The 21,011-nt window shown below is 50.3% G+C and overlaps 5 protein-coding genes across 5 annotated transcripts; 2 read left to right on the top strand and 3 right to left on the bottom strand.

The window, feature by feature from the left end:
- On the bottom strand, nt 1–1,367 carry T310_0860 (alpha-amylase; the record flags this gene model as incomplete). Its single annotated transcript, XM_013476313.1, has 2 exons — nt 1–306; nt 363–1,367. Coding segments are annotated over 2 exons (1,311 nt in total), but the record flags the coding sequence as incomplete, so codon positions are not given.
- A 2,569-nt stretch (nt 1,368–3,936) lies between these two features.
- T310_0859 (Phytanoyl-CoA dioxygenase family protein) lies at nt 3,937–4,809 on the bottom strand (the record flags this gene model as incomplete). Its single annotated transcript, XM_013476312.1, has 1 exon — nt 3,937–4,809. The coding sequence occupies one exon, from the start codon at nt 4,807–4,809 to the stop codon at nt 3,937–3,939; it is 873 nt and encodes a 290-aa protein (XP_013331766.1).
- Nucleotides 4,810–5,537: 728 nt separating this feature from the next.
- T310_0858 (uncharacterized protein) lies at nt 5,538–7,415 on the bottom strand (the record flags this gene model as incomplete). The annotated part of the gene is made up of 4 exons (XM_013476311.1): nt 5,538–6,260; nt 6,344–6,540; nt 6,689–7,258; nt 7,328–7,415. The coding sequence occupies 4 exons, from the start codon at nt 7,413–7,415 to the stop codon at nt 5,538–5,540; spliced, it is 1,578 nt and encodes a 525-aa protein (XP_013331765.1).
- Nucleotides 7,416–7,865: 450 nt separating this feature from the next.
- On the top strand, nt 7,866–10,065 carry T310_0857 (Nucleoporin Nsp1; the record flags this gene model as incomplete). The annotated part of the gene is made up of 3 exons (XM_013476310.1): nt 7,866–9,592; nt 9,654–9,777; nt 9,838–10,065. 3 exons carry the CDS (start codon nt 7,866–7,868, stop codon nt 10,063–10,065), a joined length of 2,079 nt encoding a protein of 692 aa, XP_013331764.1.
- Nucleotides 10,066–17,487: 7,422 nt separating this feature from the next.
- Nucleotides 17,488–18,062, top strand: T310_0856 (BZIP transcription factor; the record flags this gene model as incomplete). The annotated part of the gene is made up of 2 exons (XM_013476309.1): nt 17,488–17,816; nt 17,882–18,062. 2 exons carry the CDS (start codon nt 17,488–17,490, stop codon nt 18,060–18,062), a joined length of 510 nt encoding a protein of 169 aa, XP_013331763.1.
- Nucleotides 18,063–21,011: the final 2,949 nt, after the last annotated feature.

Below are 21,011 nucleotides of genomic sequence, written 5' to 3'. Positions count from 1 at the left end.
CGACGAGAGAACCAGGATAGTCTGCCGTCCCTCGTTACCCTTGCGGATTGCAATCTCACTGGAACCGGTGTAGATCGGATAAGATACGACATCATAGTACTGCGGGTCGACACGGCCAGCTTGCTTGCGGACCTTGTTCAACGTGGCGACGAGCTGATACAGAGGGGCGTTGGTGTTATAGCCGGAGGTCCATAGGGCTTCACGGTTATAAGGGGTCCCATTGCCTTTAAAGTGCTGCTCTTGGCCCTGATAGACCATCGGCACGCCGTCGAAAAGGATGGTGAATGCCAGGACATTCTTGGCCAGCTGAAACAAGTACGGTTAGCCCAGCAGCGCTCAGTGAGGCCCGGACGCTTACTTACCGCGAGATCATCGGTATATGACGCGAAACGCGAGATATCATGGTTTTCGGTGAAGGTGGTCAGTGCGGTAACATCCGGACATAAGTCCGACATGAGCTGAATTTCGTCCGACAAAGCGCTGACGTTCCCCTGGGTGAAGGCACTGATCACGGCGTAGTAGATCGGATAATTGGGCACACTAGGCAGGTAGTTCTTCTGATAATTGCAGATGATGTCTGCGCTCTGCTCGAAGACCTCCCCCGTCATGAACATCGAACCGGTAGCTTGGAAGAATTGCGGCAGATAATTCGGATATACATGCTTGGCGGCGTCGATACGTAAACCATCGATCGAATAATTAGCCAGCGTGGATTTGATCCAGGCATTCAGCATCGAGGCTACCTCGATTTTCTCCTGAGCCAGGTCGGGCAGCGCAACGATGTCATCACCGGTCCAGCATCTTTGGGCCAGCGGGTAGTCTTCGTAGTTGGTGATGGGACAGTAAGGATGGTAGTAGCTCGCCTGGTTGAAAGGCGTCAGAGCCCCGTAGTTGACCGATGTAGCTGGGTCGCTTCCATTGGTCATCCACGCCATGTTGTTGATGGTGGTATCCACCATGAGATACATGCTCCGATTGTGCAGAGCCGTGATCAAATCCTGGAAGTCCTGTTCCGTGCCGAAATGCTCATTTAACGCGTAGAGATCTTGAGCCCAATAGCCGTGGTAGGCCTCGCCATAGGATACGCGTCCTTCCAGGTTCTTGATGATGGGGGAGACATAGATGGCGTCGAAACCCATGCCCTGGATGTAGTCCAGATTGTTGATGATCCCCCTCCAGGTACCCCCGCAATAGAGTCCTGCGGCGGTATCGCATGGCGCCTTCGTGGACAAGTCGGTAAGGGCAAATCTGTCAGTCATAAGCTGATAGACGCTCCGAGATTTCCAAGCCTCGACGCCTGCTCCCCATGCGGAGTGCACCAGTCCCAGCAGGGAGAACGACAGTATTGACGGCCGCAGCTCCTTCATTTTGATATGATCTGCACTTTCTTCGACAGTTCGAATCTGATGTTCAATGCACGTACGCAGTTCTCTGCACGATAGAGGAAACCGAATCCGTTGAAAATAGTTAAGAAGCCTTTAGATGGCGGGCATGATGTCCTGGCTAACGATGGTAAAGAATATAGCGTATAGCTCCCTGAGGATAGAAAATTTAGTCGTAAAGATATCGATCTGGTGACTTGTCCTTGGATAGAAATGAACGGAGTGAGGACTTGATGATAGCGACAGTCGACGCAGGGGAAATGAATGGAAGCAGTCACCACTGCTGCAGAAGTGACGGCGCAACACAGCACAGTAAGGACTGACACGTCGAGGTGACGGCGGAAGGAGCGACGGAGAGCAGCGAAGGCTCTACCAGAGACGAAGGGAAAGAACGAACGGGGGTTGGTCACACGATGTCGGCGGTGGGTGCATGACAGGAAGGAGCGAAGAGGAGCAGCAGTCCGGAGTAGTCAGATCGAGGCCAGATCCCCGGAACAGACAGGCCAGGTCTACGACCTTGCCCGCATAGCCAAGCGAACCAGGCTAAGCCAGGACCTGGGCAGCAATCACCGTTTCGCAGTCTTCGGATTCACGCAGGAACAGACCGAGCAGCAAACTTGGCAGCGACCTTACTATTCGGAGTTACTGGCGGGGCCTGCGGAGCAACGGTCAGGCCCCAGGTGCCAATGAGAGTGATAGGGCATGAGCCTGCATTGGCCGTCAAGATGCGAACCTCGGAAGGAGCATCGTTCTATTGAAAGGGGGCGGCCAGGCTAAGCAAATCGGTCTTTAGTGAGGTGTAGATAAGGCCAGAGGCGTCTTGGCAGGACGCCACATCAGGGCACTGGAGTGGGCTTCTATACATAGTGGTTTGCTTTAGCAGGGATCTGCTGGATCTTTCGCAGAGGAAACATTTCTCACGACAACACAGACTGTGTATATCACTGTCGCTTGGCACCTGCCAGCAGTGGTGACGTGGTGATTCCGGTTCCTGGAGGGAGGCATAATGTAACTCGGGACTAGACAGTGCTAAATCGATTCCCTACAAGAACTGCATCAACACGCAAGACATGATTGGCTGGGCCACGCGGATCACAGGAGCATTTCCCTGCGAGTGTAACTCTGCTATACCCAAAAGCCCAGCTGAGGGAATTACGGCTTACGCACACTCCGTCCGGAGCACGAATACTCCGTCCTGCTCTCCTGTACGGAGTACCCGAGAAGAGAAATTTTCGAACAAATCGGGGCAACTGCAGTCGCTAGCTTGGGTGGCTTTTCTTGGCTATCCCGGGGGAAATCCCTGTCCGCCACAGTCAGAACATTATTCTTACTCCGTACTGTACTTCGCAAAAGCCTTCTGTTCTTTGTGCTCCCTCTTAATGTAGACCATCAAATAATACATGCGATGCAATACTCCGCACGAAGGAGTTATTCAAGACAGGTCTTATCTGTGGACCAGTCTCGACTCACTCATGATCGGCATACGCCAGACCCATTGCATGCCGATCACAGAGATAAAGAACGTGCTGATCCAACTTCCGATAACCAGGCTGTTCTTGGAAGCATATGCGATGATGATTGTAATCTTCTATAAACAGTCCTTGGGAGCTATGTAGTCGAGTCTGCATTATTATCTCTGTCAGTCTCTGCTTTGTCGACAATGGACATTGCCATACCCAAAGGGCAGAATCTAACCCAAGAGCATAGTCATGTGACCATATCATGTGATATTAGACTAGCCTATATAGGTAATAACACGTGACACAGAAACTTCGCATCGAATTTTGCCAATTTCTGACCTTTCTGCTCATGCCATTGTGTGTCATGATTCCGGGTGAAGTGAGAGTTTGGTTCTCTGGCAGGTCAGGTCAGAGCCAGGCCACTGGGGTCATGTGATAGCAAGTTTGGCAGTTCCGCTCCATCCTCCAGTTTATCCTGCCTTGTAGCTTTGTTTTTACCCAATTAGGAAATCAGAAGGAGCTGATCGTTCACCGTAGCACTGCCCCTTGTTGAGATAGTCTTAATACTCAATCATAATACGCCAAATGCATCAGATTTCTCAGTCTTGTATCGAATGGAATGATTAAAAAAAGGAGCCAAAATGTTCTAATCACCCTCAACACACCCGTATAGATCCATGTCAGGCATTTAAATATTCAGACTCAAAGGGAGTAAACATGGCCGAATCTGAGCCAAATATACGTTATATAAAGTCTTCAAACAAACACCTTTTCTTCTGTATTGACGTGAAGTGTTCGACACTTATGGTCGATCCTAGTTTCCGTCGATAACGACTAACTTGATTGACCACTGACGCTCTATCGAATTTCTTTTGTTGGACTGAACGGGAAAAAAAGCCGTCTCGGACTTTATTCTCGCTGTACTCATATTTTCAATTACAGATGAGATATCATAAGGAGAGATACATGTATCCATCCTACCAGATTAGCTAGTGAAAGAAAGAGACGGATAATCTCCGTCACACTCAAGAACCATTGAATATGTAGTCATAAATAGTCACTCGTCTTGCCACTGTTTTTCAGTAGGATTCTCTTCATGGCAGCAAAGCAAAGTCGTGATCGTGAGCCCCCCGCAAATAATCGTAGCCGTCCTCAACCCACTTCACACACGGGTTGACCGACCCCCAGTTGATCTTCCCCTTGACGCTCTCCGGCAGGATTATTTCCAGATTACTCCGGTACCACCGCGGAAACAGTACCGTCACGAGCATCACGCGCGGCTCGTCCGTCTTGTTGGGCATCCCCGCGTGCCAGAGCCGAAAGTCGCGGATGATCAGGGACCCCTTGGGCAGGGAGGGCTGGACCGGCGGCCGTACCTGCCGTCGAGCCTCGAGCAGGTCTTTCCTAATCCCTCGCGTGGTCGGGTCAAGGACGCTGCAGTCGGTATCGATGTGCGTCCCGGGCCAGACTTCCGTGGCGCCGTTCTCCGGAGAGGTGTCGACCAGGTTGATGTTGATACAAAACCCGAACGGGATGCGGGGGAAGTCGAAATCAACATCGATGTGCACCGGCTGGCGGTCCTGGGCGTAAAATGCCGTGTTGGCGCTGTAGAACCGCAGCGCCGGATTGGGGCCCAGCATGCATTCCACGACGGCGACGGCGAACGGGTTGGCGATGACATCGTCGAAGATGTAGTCCGCCTCCAGCACCGGTTCCTGCTGGATGTTGCCCGTGTTCGCGCCGAAGTTGCGGTGCGTTTCCTCCTTCGCGTAGAGGATCTTGGCTTCGGGCACCATGCGCGCGTTCAGCTTGTCCAGATGGGCCGGGTCGACGGCGTTTTCCAGCACGCAGATTCCATCCCGATGTAGAGCCTCGACAGCCGCTTGCAGGTTGTGAGAGCCAATCTCTTTAGTGGCGAGTTCGTCAGGAGTGAGCCTAATGACTGTGATGTCGGAGGCTGCTCCCATCTTGTCTTGAAGATCTCCTGCAAGCCAGTCAGTTAGATTATGAAGGGAGATATTAATCACAAGCTGCTTCTTACCTTTTTTTTCCCTAAGTACTCTGTCCAGTCGCGTGGAATACTAATCAACACATTTGTTACGTACGTATATATATCATCTGCAACGGTCAATAATAGAGCTAAGACAGACCACCTGTCTAGACGTTCATCTCAAGCTCAAGGAATTGATCAAGAAGTCTTTCTCAGGTCTTATTTCCTGCGAATGGGTTCAAGACCATCCAGAAATAATATCGTTCCATTCATCGGATCGACAGTATCGAGCTACTATTCTCGAGATGAGGAGAGTAAGTGGAATTCGGTGTCTTCTCCAGACTTTCGGGGCGGTTTCCCGCGTTTGCCGTTGTTGGGTCCTTTAGGTCGGAATGCAAACCCCGCATCTACGGACAATTTATCTGTTATCTATGGAACACCGTATTATGAAAAATGGAGGACGAATTAAAGGTTTATTCATGTCCTTTCAGGGACAATATATACACAAGAATCAACAAATGCAGCGTAGCCTTCCTGTTTCCTTCCTCACAGATCCTTCGGGGCTGTTCAACCGTACAGTACATAATTCTCACCGTTTCTGACAAAGTCGTTAAGACCGCTGGTATCAAATGTCGTTCATACTTTATGCAGTAAAAATACAAAAAAGAAATAATTAAAAAGAATAAGCAAAGGTATCACATCAGATCACTTCCGAACGCGCCGGGCGTGGTTGACCAGGTTTTCAATAACCCCTTCGAATGCTTCCTTCTCGCTAATAAGTCCATCGCGTCTCTTGAGCCAGTACTCCAGCACCTCACTGGCCCGTGCGGTGGCATCCTCCAGTGCCTTGACGTGAGCCTTCAGCTCGCTGTCAGTGAGACCATCCAAGGCTGCATCAGTGGTCGCGCACAACCGCCGCACTGCAGAAAGGTCCAGCTCAGGCGGCGGAGGGGGTCCTCGACGGCGACTGGATTTCTGTCGTGAACCAGAACCCGTCGAGTTGGCCGAAGTCGAAGATGCATTTTGAGGATCGTCCTTCTCATCCTTTTTCGGTTTGTTCAGGGATTGAGACGGATCTGAAGGCGCCCCCGATCCATCAAGATCGATTGATGGCAGAATCAGCTTCTTCTGCTTTGACGCCGGCAAGATCTCGTCCAAATCGACAGGGACCCCCAGAGAAACCAAAAAGAGCCTCCGGATCCGAGATTTTACCCAGTTCGGGGGCTGCAAGGGAGGTGGTGCAACCAGCTGGGACCATAAAGACAGGGAACGCTCGCTGGTGAAGATAGCAGAGGAATCAGGAATAGGTTCTACGGGGGGAAGAGACGCGAGGTCCTTGGTGTCCGGGAATAGTGTATCAAGAGAATCGTTGGTAGCGGTCATCAAATCAGATAAGGACGTAATACTGTTAAAGTCGGCCAGGGGTTGCTGTAGAAATTGCGGTCAACATCATATATTTCCAGGCTATAGTGTAGAATATGATATCTGTCATGGCAGGGGCTACTACTTACAAGAGAGGGTGGGGTGAGAGGCTCTTTGGTATCCATATCTCCAGTAACCTCCCCGCCGGGACCTTCAAAGGGCTCGTCAAAATCGCCGAAATCATCGTCTGCAGCAACCTGTCCACCTTCCTCAAATTCATCAAAATCACTTCCAAAGGCGTCATCATCTCCTTCATCATCATTAAAGTCGTTAGCAAGATGATCAACTACTTGAAGGCTAGGATGGTGCTTCGCTGGTTTTCTGCGCGCCGGGGACTAGTCCGGGACATGGATCTAATCGACAATGACGTCCGAAAATCCAAATTGGTCATTCGTCCCCCGAAGCCCGGTGAGCCAAGCGGATGTCAAGCTTACCAGGTGTGTCATGAATAGTCTCCGTTGCGTCTGGTATAGCGTCACTGGGGCTCCTGCGGTGAGCGCGTAGCCGCGGTGATGTTGGATCTTGGTTGGGAAGAGTGTCGACACGGGTTAGTAGGGTCTCGGGAACAGCGTGCGCTGGCGCCACAGGAGCCGCAGGGTCCTGTGACGCGGATTGCTCGCCGGCTTGAGACGCCTTCAGTACGATATCAGGAACGGTATCTGCTTGCCGCAATTGATATGCTTCTGTGCCGGGAACCTCCCCATAGCTGGGTGAACTTGGATCGACCTTCTCGAGAACGGTTCGCGGAATGGGAGTCCCTCCTGGAGTCACAGGATCTTCTATCCCCGACAGTCTTTTGCTCTGTGAGCCTTCAGGGACTATTTCAATCTCATCTGGGACTGCATCCTGCTCTCTCTTCTCGTATGCGGGCGTCCCAGGGACCTCCCCGTAGCGGGGCTGATCGTCGACCTTTTCCACGCGAGTCCGGGGAACAGGGGACGCTGAGCGGGAATGGGAGTCCCGATGGCCCTCACTGGCGTCGGAAAAATGCTCATCCTCACTTCCTAAAAGTGCAGAATGGTGAGTTGGATGGACGTTTGCAGATGCTTGTCATGGCGGGGATAGCTTCATACCAGACGAGGCGCCGGGGTCCTCCAGCTCGACCCCCTTCGGGGGAGGCTCCAGATGGGTGCTGGAAGGACGGAAGGGCCGGTCCGACATTGAGATGGCAGTGGCCCTACCCCTTCAACATGTATATAGTGGATGGCGCAAAGGTGAATTATCAATACCGGTGGTGAGGCGGAAGTGAACTGGCGACAGCTGTCTGCTGGCGGTCCTCGAGGGCCCAGGCCAGGCGGAAGATAAGTTTCTGCCTGAGGCTGCGAACAAGCCGCCAGGCATTCACCGGCGGAAGCTCAGACCAGCGAGTCGCGCGTCTATCTCGAACTCCCTACAGAAATAATAAAGAAGCGAGCTGGGCCAATACTCCAACCTCAGAGGGGTGGTGCACCACGCCGTAAATCCTCTCTCGTTTGCCTCGTTTGCAGGCATTTATTATCGCCCAACCCCAGGCCACTGTAAGTGTCGCGTTTTTCTTTGTTCTCATCTCTGGCTAACAGTCACTCGCCCAGCACACTGAATGAATCCTTGCGCCCAGCCACTGCAATAGCCATGTCGAACAAGAATACCTTTTCCTTCGGAACCCCCGCTTCTAGCGGAGCCTCCAGTGGCAGCCTATTTGGATCAACCACTCCGTTTGGTTCGAATCAGAGTGGTTCCGGAGGCAGCTCTGGCGGTGGTGGTCTCTTTGGCAATGTAGGGGCCTCTTCCAGCGGCACCTCTTCGTCCTCACTGTTTGGGACAGCCAACACCAGCTCTGGTCAGAAGACATCGCTGTTTGGAAGTGCAACTACGACTTCTGGCAGCGGCTCGAATACTCCGACTTTCAGCTTTGGGTCGCAGAATCAGACTACCTCAACCACCCCATCGTCAACCTCTCTGTTTGGCGCGACTGCTCAGACGCCCAACAAAACCAGCGAAGCATCTACGCAGGGCCAGACAAAGACCACCGGCCTTTTTGGCGACACTTCAAAGCCTGGTGGGCTGTTTGGTAGCGCTACCGCTACTCCTACCCAGTCTGGTGGAACTTCGTCTCTTTTCGGCACGACATCCACTACCCCAGTCGGTCCTCCGCCGTCTGGTACGTCAACCGGTCAAGGACAGTCTCTTTTTGGCGGACAGAAACCCTCGTTTGGAACTACGTCGGCGGCATCCACGACGCCAGCTACTACTTCTGCGCCGTCGAGTGGTGGTCTCTTCGGACAAGGCGGCACATCAAAGCCCTTGTTTGGCACGACGCCCTCAACTTCAAGCGGAGGATCTCTGTTCGGAGCTGCCACTACTGACAAGCAGGCTGGGGGTGACCAGAAGACGCCGGCTACTTCGGATAGTGGCTCAAAACCCTTATTTGGTGCTGCAACAACGGCAGCATCAACAAGCACTACACCCGCCATGCAGTCGTCGTCGTCACTTTTTAAATTTCCCTCCACCAGTTCGGACTCGCAAAAATCTCTCTTTTCCGCCCCCAGCACGACAGCAACTTCACAGCCCTCCACCACCGCTTCGTCTACCGCGACTCCACAGAAACCCCTGTTCCCAAGTCTGGGCGGCACCACTTCCTCGACGACTCCGTCCTCAACCCCTGCACCGGCTGGAGGATCTCTGTTTTCCCGGGTCAGTGTGCCACAGAGCACTGCTGCGAGCAATGCGGAGACGACCAAAGCGACTGCTGCTCCTACACAGGCCCCGAGTACTGGTGGCTTGTTCTCGTTAGGGAAACCGGCTGAGACGACCCAGCCAGCGTCTACTACTGCCACTACTACTACTGCTACAACAACTGCTGGTGCTGCAACAACCGCAGCCACCACAGCTCCGTCCACGACGGCACCAGCTACAACAACCACTACCACCACTGATGCCGCTAAAGGCGGAGCGCCTTCTACGACGGCTGCGACACCTAATCTCGGCGCCTCGACTGCTGGCCCCGCTCCTCCAGCACAGTCGCGTCTGAAGAACAAAACGATGGATGAGATTATCACCCGCTGGGCGACGGATCTTACCAAGTATCAGAAAGAATTCCGCGAACAGGCCGAGAAGGTGGCCGAGTGGGACCGCATGCTGGTGGAGAACGGATCCAAGGTGCAAAAGCTGTATGGGAGCACCGTGGACGCGGAGCGTGCAACTCAGGAGGTGGAACGCCAACTGGCTTCGGTGGAAGGGCAACAGGAGGAATTGAGCTCGTGGCTCGATCGGTATGAGCGTGAGGTTGATGAGATGCTGTCGAAACAGGTGGGACCTGGGGAGTCGCTGCAGGGACCGGATCAGGAGCGAGAAAGAACGTACGTACTTTCTCTCAATTTTTTTGTTTCTACGAAAAGAGGTTGGCTAACATCTGTGAAGCTACAAACTTGCCGAAAAACTTTCGGAGCGGTTGGACGAGATGGGTAAGGATCTCAGCAGCATGATCGAGGAGGTCAACAACGCGTCCTCCACTCTGAGCAAGACCAACAAAGCCGACGAACCTGTAAGAGAACTGCTGAATATGAAAAGCCTCGGTGAAGACAACTAACCTGGTGTCCTGTAGATTTCCCAGATCGTCCGGATCCTGAACTCGCACCTGTCACAGCTGCAGATGATCGACCAAGGCACCGCCGAGCTGCAGGCCAAAGTCAGTGCCGCGCAGAAGGCGAGCCAGAGCCTTGGATCGAGACTCAGCGGATACGGTTATAATGGCGGTGGCAGCAACAGCAGTATCGGCGTCGGTGGAAGTGCGGTTGACGACTTTTACCGCTCGTACATGGGGCGACGATAGATGTCGGACGATTTTAAAGATTTTTCACGCTTCAAGCTAGGCACAAGACACAAAAGTACGGTTAATGGGTCCCGGTATTGATTCTGATTCTCTCTGGCCGGCAAGGTCGCATTGGTTTCCTGTCTGATGTACAATACAAACAATACAATACAAAACGTCCGAATCGATCGATGACACATTTCTTTCTTTTCTTTTTCCATTAGATAGATGAATCTAAAAGAAAAGAAAAAGTCGGAGTGCTTCAGAAAAGAAAAGAAACAAGTCCCTTACGTCTAGATCTAGGACTGTATCTGTCTATCTGCATTCTTTCTCAGTAATAGATAGAACACGATTAATCTCCACGCATGTGCGCCGATATCAGGATATCAGGCCATGTGAGATTCTCGAGACTGACTACTCAGTAATGCATATCCCCTACCTACCTACCAGTTAATCGAAGTCCGTTTTCCTTTGCTTTGATTTGATTTTTCCTACCTATTAAGCCTTAGTACTTACCAACCTACCTACCTATAGACTATGTAGAAATTAGGTCCTAGGTTAGTACTTAGAATCCTCACTAATATTAATGGTTACAATCCAGACTTGGTCTTCCTTGTCCGCTTTAATAATAATGATACTACTATTATTATTAATATTATTATCATTATCATCTTCTGTCTACGGAGTATAATGTACTGTACACGGAGATATGTTTCTGTGCCTGGTCGGGTACGTATGTACAGTACGTACATGTAACCTAGTTATAGGATTCGTAATATTAATTAATTAATTTGAGGCTGTGCTGCGCATGGTAATAGATAGATAAATCTTGTAAGAAATAATTTTAATTAAAGATCTATAACATACAGTACACGGAGTATAGTATAATGAATGATACGTGTTATTAGCTAACTTTGATGAAACGACTAAGTAGATATATATATCTATATCAGTATTATTGATAAACCTTTAGTTTATACCTAGGAGATCCTTGTCTGCAGGACGGGACGGGACGAGAAGGGTTAAAGGAAGAGAGAGAAAGAGAGAAATCACAAGACCACTATTATTAGATTGAGGAATCGGAATTAAGAGAGCAGGTACTCTGTACTGTTTATAGTAAAGTACTCCGGAGTAGTTTATTGTCTCGGGATCTCTACCTGTCAAGTCCATCAGGTACCTACCTAAGACCTAAGTACGGAGGAGGAATAGTGTTATCGATATAGATAGACGATGGAAGTCGATAAAGATCGTCGATGGTCAGTTATGTTAGAGAAGATCAAAATCATGAGGGACAATCCATGTAGACAATCTACTCCGGAGTATGTAGGTTGATTGATTATAAGCACGAATTCTACTATAGGTTGGCATTCTTTGTCTTCGATATCAGCCTTTTTCTTTTGTTTTTTTTTCTTTTTTTCTCTCTCCATCGAAGTCGCTTTGTTCCCGGAACTGGAATGCCGGACTCTTGACAGGGTTTCTTTCTTTCTTTCTTCCTGTACAGCGAACAGATCGCAATTGCCAATGGTAGTTGTTCCGGAATGTTGGTCTCCAACTACGTTGCAAGACTGTTAACAGCCTTGCTTTTCTTTTCTTTTCTTTCACTTTTTTTGTTTGAACGGTGCAGCTTGCAGGTTGTTCATCCTGCATGCATTATACATACATACATACATAGATGCATGCAGAGACAGACTCCTGGTAAAACGGTCATTACTGCTGTTACTGTACATACTCTGTAACGAGTCCACTGTTAAAAGACCGAGTTAACACCGAAGGACCAACCAGGTGTCTGCTCGGCTAATGAAACTGGGACTTTGACATCGGAGTTATCTCGGGGGCATAGGTCAGGCACCTAAGCGAAATATTAGATACGGAGTAGTTGTGCTAGAATAACGTGGATAGGAATTGCATAAATGTTCGCATCGAACTAACCTGTCGGTCGGTAATAATACTACTACTGAAAGAACTCTGATCAGCATCTTGCAGGCTTCTCCTTATCCCTGCACCAGACGTCTGGCAAGGGTCGGGAACCTGCTTTAACTACCTAACTGGGTAGGTAGCAGGCGAGAGGCCTCCCAAGTTATCTGTAACGAGTAATATTAATCCAACATATTAATAATAATAGCACGCATGATGGACTGCAGAGTACTGTACGCACGTCACAGCTGATCGATAATATTGCGCCATCCATCGGGCAGCAACGACCTTCCTATATGTACGGAGTTCCTGGGCCGGTACCGGGCACCGGGCACCGAAGGCCGTTAGGGACAGCTGCCTGGACAGTAATTACCGTACAGTACTCTGTGCCTATCACGGGAACTATCGAACTGGACCGTTGTCGTTGCGGCTGTCCAGATCCGAGTCCACGCGGACAGATGCTACTTACGATTATCAATGATCATCTACTACGGTTGAGTCTTGACAGAGCATGTTCCCAAACGTCCTCGTTCTCAACCCAGTAACTGTTAGTTAGCAGCCATACTTACCTAATAATGGACCCCACTGAGCGGCCCCTCCGAGGTAAACAATTCTCCCCGGTCAAGGGCGGAAGAGGCAAATAAGGCCAAAGGTCACGCGCAGGCTGGAGTTGGATACTGTGCCGTACAAATGAAACTCTTTGATTTAGCTGTTGCTACTGTATGGAGTAATGATATTAATGCAATGGCAATGACCTTACAGACTACAGTAGTCTATCTACTCCGTGTAACCTACCTAGCTAGGTAGGTACAGGCTATCGATCAAGCTTACACCGCAGGAACGATCCTGTCAGCCACCACGCGTCTTAGTTTTGCGTAGTGAGATACGGATTCTATCTCCTGTCCTTTCTCGTCTCAGCGTTTGCTCAACACTTCAAACACTGATGACGACGACACTGATTCAAAGTCCGCCTGTCGCTGCCAAGACTTCCCGTCGTGTCGAAATAATAATAATGAGATGAAGTGACATAGCGTACGGATGGGGGCGCAATCATACTCGGGGCCCGGGGAGTGAGTAAGACGAAACTCCCCGCGATTCCGCGACACCATGGCTGTCAGATTATGATATCATTCCGCGGCAGGGACATTGACCAGAGGTTTTTCTGGATATCCGCCAAAATACACAAACGGAGGGATCCTGATTGAAATCTACTCTATGCTCCTGCTATTCTTTGTATGCTGAATCCTGGCGTCAGTGGCAATGTTTGCTGGTCAGCTGAACGGAAGCCTCCCCACGCGGAGAAGCAGCCTGCCGCCGCAGACATCACCAATCCACACCATTGGTCTGCTCTAGACTGACATCATGGCTGGATGGGCAGTTAATTCGGGAAGAATGCACGATCACTGGAATCAACTCCGACTGTCTTGACGAACGGTTTCGCGTCTGTCGGAGAAAATGGCCCACTTGGCCTACTTTGGCGGCCACGCTGCGACAGGGGTGTTTGGTCGCTGCACACCAGTTACCGTCAAATGAACCACGGCCTGTCGGGACGATCGAGTGACATGCCGGCAGCCAACCGGAGCCTGTCGACGCGGATGAGGGGTCGATCAAGTGATGAATCCCATGCTTATTGTTGTCTGGTCGTACCGTCCAAGGCTGACTCGCAAACTCTCTCCCATCCCCGTCCTTTGCGATACGTGGCGTGGCAGGTGCGCTCTTGCCTGACGTGGTTGGATCTCAAAAAAAATTCTCCGTCGCGATCCATCGGATCGATCGAGCATAATACAATTGAGGTGAATTGGCAGCTCCTGGAGGAGCCAATTTGGAGGACTGAGCGCACGCACAGTGAGAAACGTCCGCGAAAGCAGGCTGACAGACCTCAGTCCTGACTTTTTTCTTCATTGGCCGTCCCAAGCCGGGCGTGGGAAGGGCACTTGAAGCATTCAGCAAATCAGAAAGACAATCAGACCTGGTTTTCTGCCGTCTGCCTCCATTTCTTCCTCTCTCCATTCCGGCACCAGAGGCTTGGAAGGGATAGTCCGGCTGTGACGGTCGAATCAGACGGCACGATCGCCCGAAGATCTACATACCTTGACGGCATTCGCGGCTCCGCCAGGCAAGATTATCTGGCTGATGGCCTGCCTGGTTGCAGCGGCACTTGACGACTCGAGAGAGCCGTTTCCGCCGCACATGTGGTTTGATTCATTGATTAGTCTCGCCGATTGACTGCTGTACAGCCTCTGCGAATTGTCCTCTTCCACACCATACGAATACGAGCATTGACTACCGAGATCACGGGATTGGCCGTGTTGTTGGGAAAAAGAGAGATGAGTGGCGACAGCCGATGGTTTCAGCTTCACAGTCAACCGATGCAGATTCTCCCACCCCAATGTTCAGTCACGCGGGTATGGGGAAAAGCTTCGATGCGCCAAACCTTGCGATCCTTCACACTGTTGTGACGTTGTCATGCCCGCCTTACGGTCAACACTGTCGAGACGGATAACGATTTACGGAGTAGAGAGAGTACAGGGGGTGATGGTGATTCTTATTCACTGGACGCTGGCTAAACTTTTTTTTTTCTGACAGAGGCGACACCAATCAGTTTTCCTAGTACGTCGCGATCGGTATCAGATCCCCGGACTGGGGGATGGATGGCATGTATGTATGTCATGTTATACAGAGCACAGAGAAAGTCATCTGATGACTTGAGAGATCTCTGCTTACTGTCATCACCTAAACACTTTTTTTTTTCCGGCTCCACAGAACCTGGGAGAATGCCTCGTGTCAGGACGGAGTAACTCCACCCTTTCAGTCCGACAGCAGCCGACAGCAGCTTTCTTCACCATGCAATGGACTAGACGATATGTAATTCCTAAGGCCCCATTTGTGGCAAGCTAAAGGAATACCCCGAAGCTTAGCACCTCCCGCCCTGGGCTGGAGGTCTGCCAAGTTCCAACTTTGCGTCCACCGATGGAAGCAGCATTCTACGGGCTTTCCTATTCTAGCAAGTCCGGCGAATTTGGGTACCTATCTAGGAAACTATGCACGCAGTACTCCGTATGGAGTACGGAGTACGTTCGCAGCACAGAACTGGGCAGCAGAATTGTCGCGATCGAGATGGTAGCATTCTTCTTTGGACAGGTAACGAGTCGACGACCAGCGGTGAGAACCGGATTTTGAAAATTGAGATTTCTACCGGATCATGGCCGTTCGGGCGACGTTCCGTTTTCCGTCGGAAACAAAGCAGACGCATGCCGTGCGCTGATCCTTTCTCTTTGACTAGCGAAACCGCTATTAACTGCCCAGCGATGATGTAAGCAAAAATTCAGCCAGGGATTTGTCATTACCCGCCTGTTCTATTTTTCTCTGTGTCTGTTTTACCGTACACGATTACATCACAGTGCTCCACGAGGATTGTACCCACCATCGATGAATTCCAGTACGTCATGGCGCTGGAGCTGCCATGATTACAAATGATGCGTGTCTTTGAGACACATTGAAACAAGCAGCAAGGGACGTTGACCTTGTGCTTATTGGACGGACCAAATCCTCCTGTTGTTTACGGAGTATGCAGTTGACGGTAGCAGGGAGTATTGCTTTGAACGACCAAGAATTTGGGATCGATCTGAACAGACGATGATCAGGATTATTTTTACCCATTGCAGCATCATTCCTGCCGATTGGGGAGTGCTTGTCTGCTCGCTAATCGATAGTAGCAACCAAGAACCACAGGGCCGGTGCCAGCGGATTGTGCCTTAGTCGCCAGACGGACCAGTTGTACAGCCATGCGGTGCGTGAACCAAGTCCGTAAAACAGCCCAGGAGCAAAACGGCCTCTGTTCTGTTGCAGTCTCGACTCTCCTCCCCGTTTCTGGGTGGTCTCGATGCCTGTTTTTCCATTTGATGATCATCACTTGTCTCAGGATCTGTCCAATTGCCGTCATTGGTGACGTGGAATGCGCTGCATGTAGACATTTCTTTATCCAACCCGATTGCCGTACGAGGAAATCGACTTTGTAGGGACGCTGTCCGAATTTCGGAGAGGTGAATGCTACTCCGTACAATCACCACGGGTTCCTGTGATCGATTTCGAGGTCCTTAGGTGCCGTCATAATGCCATCCTATCTGATGGCGACGATGGGTTAATAGTGCGATAACTACTCCGTAGTCTGCCATCTTCAGTACGGGTATGTAATGATCTGTAACCACCTAACTAACCTAGGCACTCTGCCCGCTGCCAATCCAGCTAATAATAATGACTGTCGCTGGGTGGGTGGGTTGTGCTAGTTGGTGATGAACCAGTAGGGCCCTTTGGGCGCCAGGGGGCCTTCCCACAGGCCATACTCCGTACTCCCTATGGCCTATAGCCTTAGCCGACAGCCTACGACGATCAACTAGTGCACCGCTGCACGCGCTCACCAACCCCCACCGGACAACTAATCGCAGACTATCTATCATCCGGAGGAGAGCAAAGCTGTGTGATAGGGACGGTGAGCCAACCCCCCCCCCCTTCCCACCATCAGACTACGAGGTTAGGCGCTTTCCTCCGCTGCCTTGATCGGGAAGCGTGCGTCCTTCTCGAAAACGTCCGGATTCCTTTGCAGGCAGTAAAATGGCGACGTTGCAGGTGCCATTAGTCCGCCAGGGGTTACAGCATCGCATCGACGGCGATCGAGTCGCTATACGGCGGATACGGAGGATATCGCGGGCCCGGACGAAGGAGAAATACGTATCGAGGCCCCTCGACCGGCCTGCCACCGACAGGTTGGGACCTCGTGAGACGACGGACCAATTGGCCACGGCCAGATTGTCGGGACCTCTGAATGACTCGAGCACTTGGGCACGCGGTGCTGGCAAACTGGCGGAAAGGCATTGTATGCTCCCCGTACTCGGTAGGGCGGACGCGGTAATGACGAGCAAGAGAACGGTGTTAATGAGGATCTTCACCCAGAAACAGAATAGCAGCCGTGCTAGCGGGCGCCCCTCGCAGGGCGCTGGAACGGGCTAATCCCGGCTGCCACCCTGGCCAAGCCCAACTGCCCGACTACGCACGGCCGCCCAAGCAGCCCGCCCGGAGAGCCCACAGGAACCACTTCGCCCTCCACTCGCCGCGCCGCCTCTAGCGCGCCTGGCATCCGGCATATATCCTATTCTGCCCTGTCGCTCCCAAAAATTTACTCCCGCTGGCAGCTGAGCGCTGTTCCTCTTCCTCTCGTCCTCTGTCCTGCCGTCTGGTCTGCATTCGACCGGATTGAGTTCATCTCGTCCCAGCATCCCGTCGTCGTTCGTTCGCACCCGTGCCATCCTCGTGGCTCCTCTTTGTTAGCAGCCACACGTTGCGTCACAGTCCCTCGTCCTTCATTCGTCTCGTGCAGCAGGGCCTCGTGTCTTCCTATCCACGTGCCACTGTTGCTTTTCTCTTGCGCACAAAAATCCGATCACTCTCTCTCCTATAACAGATTGGAGATCCCTTGGAAGACTCCGGGCGTGGAGCGTTCCTTGTGTAGACAACAGCGGCTAGTGAATCGTCATGTCTGCTGATTCTGGTGCCGTGCAAGGCGCGGATCCCGTGCCTGCGATGCCAGAACCGAGCGACAACAACCGCACACACACTTCGTCCTTGTCGTCGTCGTCCTCGTCCATCTCCGACGGCGAGCCCGAGCGGGGAAGGTCCAGGACGGGCCGCCCACGCATGCCTAGCCAGAAGCCCAGCGCCTCGATCCTCGTGCCACGGAACCACCCGGAGATTGAGATTGAGGAGGAGGAATTCCCTCCGGATGATGCTCGTGCCATGAGCCCTCGCCGTGATTCTGCGGATGTGGAGCGCTTGGGGAAGGAAGCGCGGCAGACGTTGCAAGAGTGAGTCCTGCTGTCTGGTTCTTGCTGTCAATCGGTGATGGATTCTAACAGAGACGTGTTTCTAGGCAAGCAAGAAACCTCCAGTCGTCTCTTCAGGCGCTGGCAGAACGCATCGAAGAGGTCAAGAATGACCATGACAAGCTCGAGAGTGAAAACAAGTTTCTACAAGACTACATTGGCAGCCTGACGCAGACCATGTCCAAGAGCGAACTGTCGAGCGGGAGGAAGAAGAAGAACCGGAAGTAGATGACTCGACATGGGCATCAGGGGATGGGGAGCTTGTGGCGTCAAAGGGGTCGAAGGTCATTGTCACGACAATGGACAATGAGAGGAAGGAAAGCTCAGTCGATACCGCCGTGTCTCCTTGACGGTTCTGTCCGCCTATCGTACCAGCGAATCGTCGATATTCTACCGCTATAATTCCGTTGCACCATCAGTCGAGCTCTTGGCTGATCGAGATTCGCTCGCCAAGGATCATTTTCAGCTTACTCTTTTTGTTCTTTTATCTTTTTTTTTCCCCCCCTACGTCTCGGTGAAAACGTCATATCCTTGTCCCAGGCATTAATGGAAGGTACGATTATCACGATACGGGGCATGAATTACGGCCGTGTTTCGGGTGGACTTTTGCTTCGCCCTGTCATCGAGTTGTTCTCGTCGACTTGCATATGCCTGCTGGATGGACGGCATCGGCCATCGTCAGCGCCTCTCCTGCAGAGCACAATTCGTCAAGCCTGTTGTCGCGCTGGTCGGATGAGCACCAGATATCACAACCCATCACACGGACGGTCTAAGCTGTGGCGCACAAATAATTTGAGAATTTATTGATATGCATACGGGGAAAAGGGAAGCTTGCGCCACCGGAATCGTTGTATTATCCCACGGTGAAATGGTATCTGGTTTTTGGATGTCGAGGGCGCCTGGCACGACGATCCCGGAACGCCTTCCAGGGGTTCTCTGCCAGTCAATGCTTGCCGTGTGTCAGCTTTGGGGCTTAGGACTGTGGTGGCTCGTGTTATCCGTCCAACTGGCAATTTTCATTCTTATTCCGGATGGTTATTGATTGGGAGCCTGGTTCTTTTTTCGCCTTGACTGCCTGCCATTTCCACATTATTGACCGGACTGAGCGTTGCGTATGTCTGCTTGCTTGCTTGCTTGCTTGCGTGCTTTGCTTTGTGATGCGCGATCGATCACATTTGGGCGTTGGGCGGGGACAACGAGCGGGGTGGCCCAAAAAGAGTAAAGGGGGTTTGTTCTCGCGCCTATCGGCAGGGGTGCAAGATGCATTTAACCGGTGCGTACCTAATTCGTACATGTGGTTTGGTTATCGATCATCCGTTTTCCTCTTCAATTTTCTTTCTTTCTGGTGTCTGTGGATCGTCTGGTCATGTTTCATACCCCGGGGAGCGTTGACTTTTGTTGCTATTGCATTTGTTGGGCGTCGATCACGTCAGACTCCCAACCTCTTGTACACAATTTTTTTATGCAGGAGCTCTGGCAGGCGTTGATTGATGACAGTGGCACAACTTGCATAGCATAGCGATTCTTGTTTAGCATCAGAATGGAAATGTTCAAAATCAATCAGTTGATCAGGCGTTTCTTTTTCGACCACCTTGAGGACTAGTATGTATGCATACCTTCGAATAGATACGTAGGTAAGTGCCTAGTCACCGTCTGCAGAATTCTGGCCGTACATGTACATACATACATAGGTGTATATCTATCGCGTATCCTGCAATCTTATACCCTATACACCCTATACCTAGGTAAACACCTAGGTAGATACAGATTACCTGCATAAGCAGACAAGCCTTCAGACGTGAGATGGAAGGAATCGAGCTACTTCCTTCGCTTCGTTTCCGTCTTGAGTCCTAACGACTTACTAACTACTCGATAGATACGTAGTTCATCATTTTAATTTTTAGGATAAGATAATAGGCTACGATGGTAGATATTAATTACCTAGATAGGTAATGGTATAATATATAGTATACCTAGTCCAGTATCATTATTACGATGGTAAAAGAAAAATAAAAGAGAGAGGGTGAGAGATGCTACTATCCATCCATCCATGTCGATTGATTGACTCGATTCGCAATTTGCCTTCTATTCGTCTACATATACCATGCTACTACCTATCAATCAACACTATCTACCTAGGCACAAGGCACATGGCTTCATTAGGTGCTTGCTTGATGAACTCGTCTCGAGATGCTTCGTATAGATAAAGACTAGAAAAAAAAAAAAAGAGCAAGTGTACAGTACATACACATACAGCAAACACACTTTGAAAAGAGCCATCCATCCGTCTGGGACAGTAAGTAAGCGAAGAAGGATACCCTTTATAATTTATCTTCCTCTTAGCTAAGGAATGCATAATTATAATTAATTAATATTGCTCCTATTAAGACAGTTAAATAGGTGTATACACATACCATATCATATCATAAGCAACTTTCACTCGGCCAGAGCACACAGCAATAATAATATATATAGCATTAGCACAAGTAAGCATAAGATATCTGTTCTGACCTGATGATACCTACCAAACCAACATAAATACTCTCTCCTTCGTACGAATTGTACCTGAAATTGAATAAAGTTGTTCTTCAACAGAAAAAAAATTACCTACCCTAACATATCTATTATTTCTTACCTACCTACCTACCTACCTATCTATCTATCTATGCACCGCTCCGGACAGATATCTACCTATCTATCTACCGATGTAGCATACCTAAGTCCTAAATCTAGTGGCAAGCTGAACCTTGTTCTGTATTTAAAGGCTTCATCGAACTAATTAACTGACTGTACTGGACGACGACAAGCAGCAGCAGCAGCAGCAAACTATGGATGATGATGACGATGACGGCGCCACATATACCGAAACAGGGAAAAAAAATGTGATAAATGTGGCTGTGGCTTGCTTGCTTGGTAAGTTAAGTTTATTTTTATCTATATTATTCTATTTATATATTTATTTACTATTTTTATTTCTGTTTCTATTCTAAAAAGATCCAGAATTATTAAGATCAACTAAACCTCTCTTTCATCAATATCAATATCGAGGAAGAGTCCGAGGTCGACAGGTAAATAAGTTCAAGTCAGCCAAACACAAGCCCGATTTATCAGATAGATAGGTAAAGGACATAAGACAGACGAATTCTATCTATTTTCTATAGTATAACGATTGTATAT

The sequence above is a fragment of the Rasamsonia emersonii genome (genome assembly GCF_000968595.1).
Source record: "Rasamsonia emersonii CBS 393.64 chromosome Unknown ctg1118621759965, whole genome shotgun sequence".
Classification (NCBI taxonomy): domain Eukaryota; kingdom Fungi; phylum Ascomycota; class Eurotiomycetes; order Eurotiales; family Trichocomaceae; genus Rasamsonia; species Rasamsonia emersonii.
Note: the sequence above shows the minus strand (reverse complement) of the source record. Positions and strands in the feature narration are given on the sequence as shown.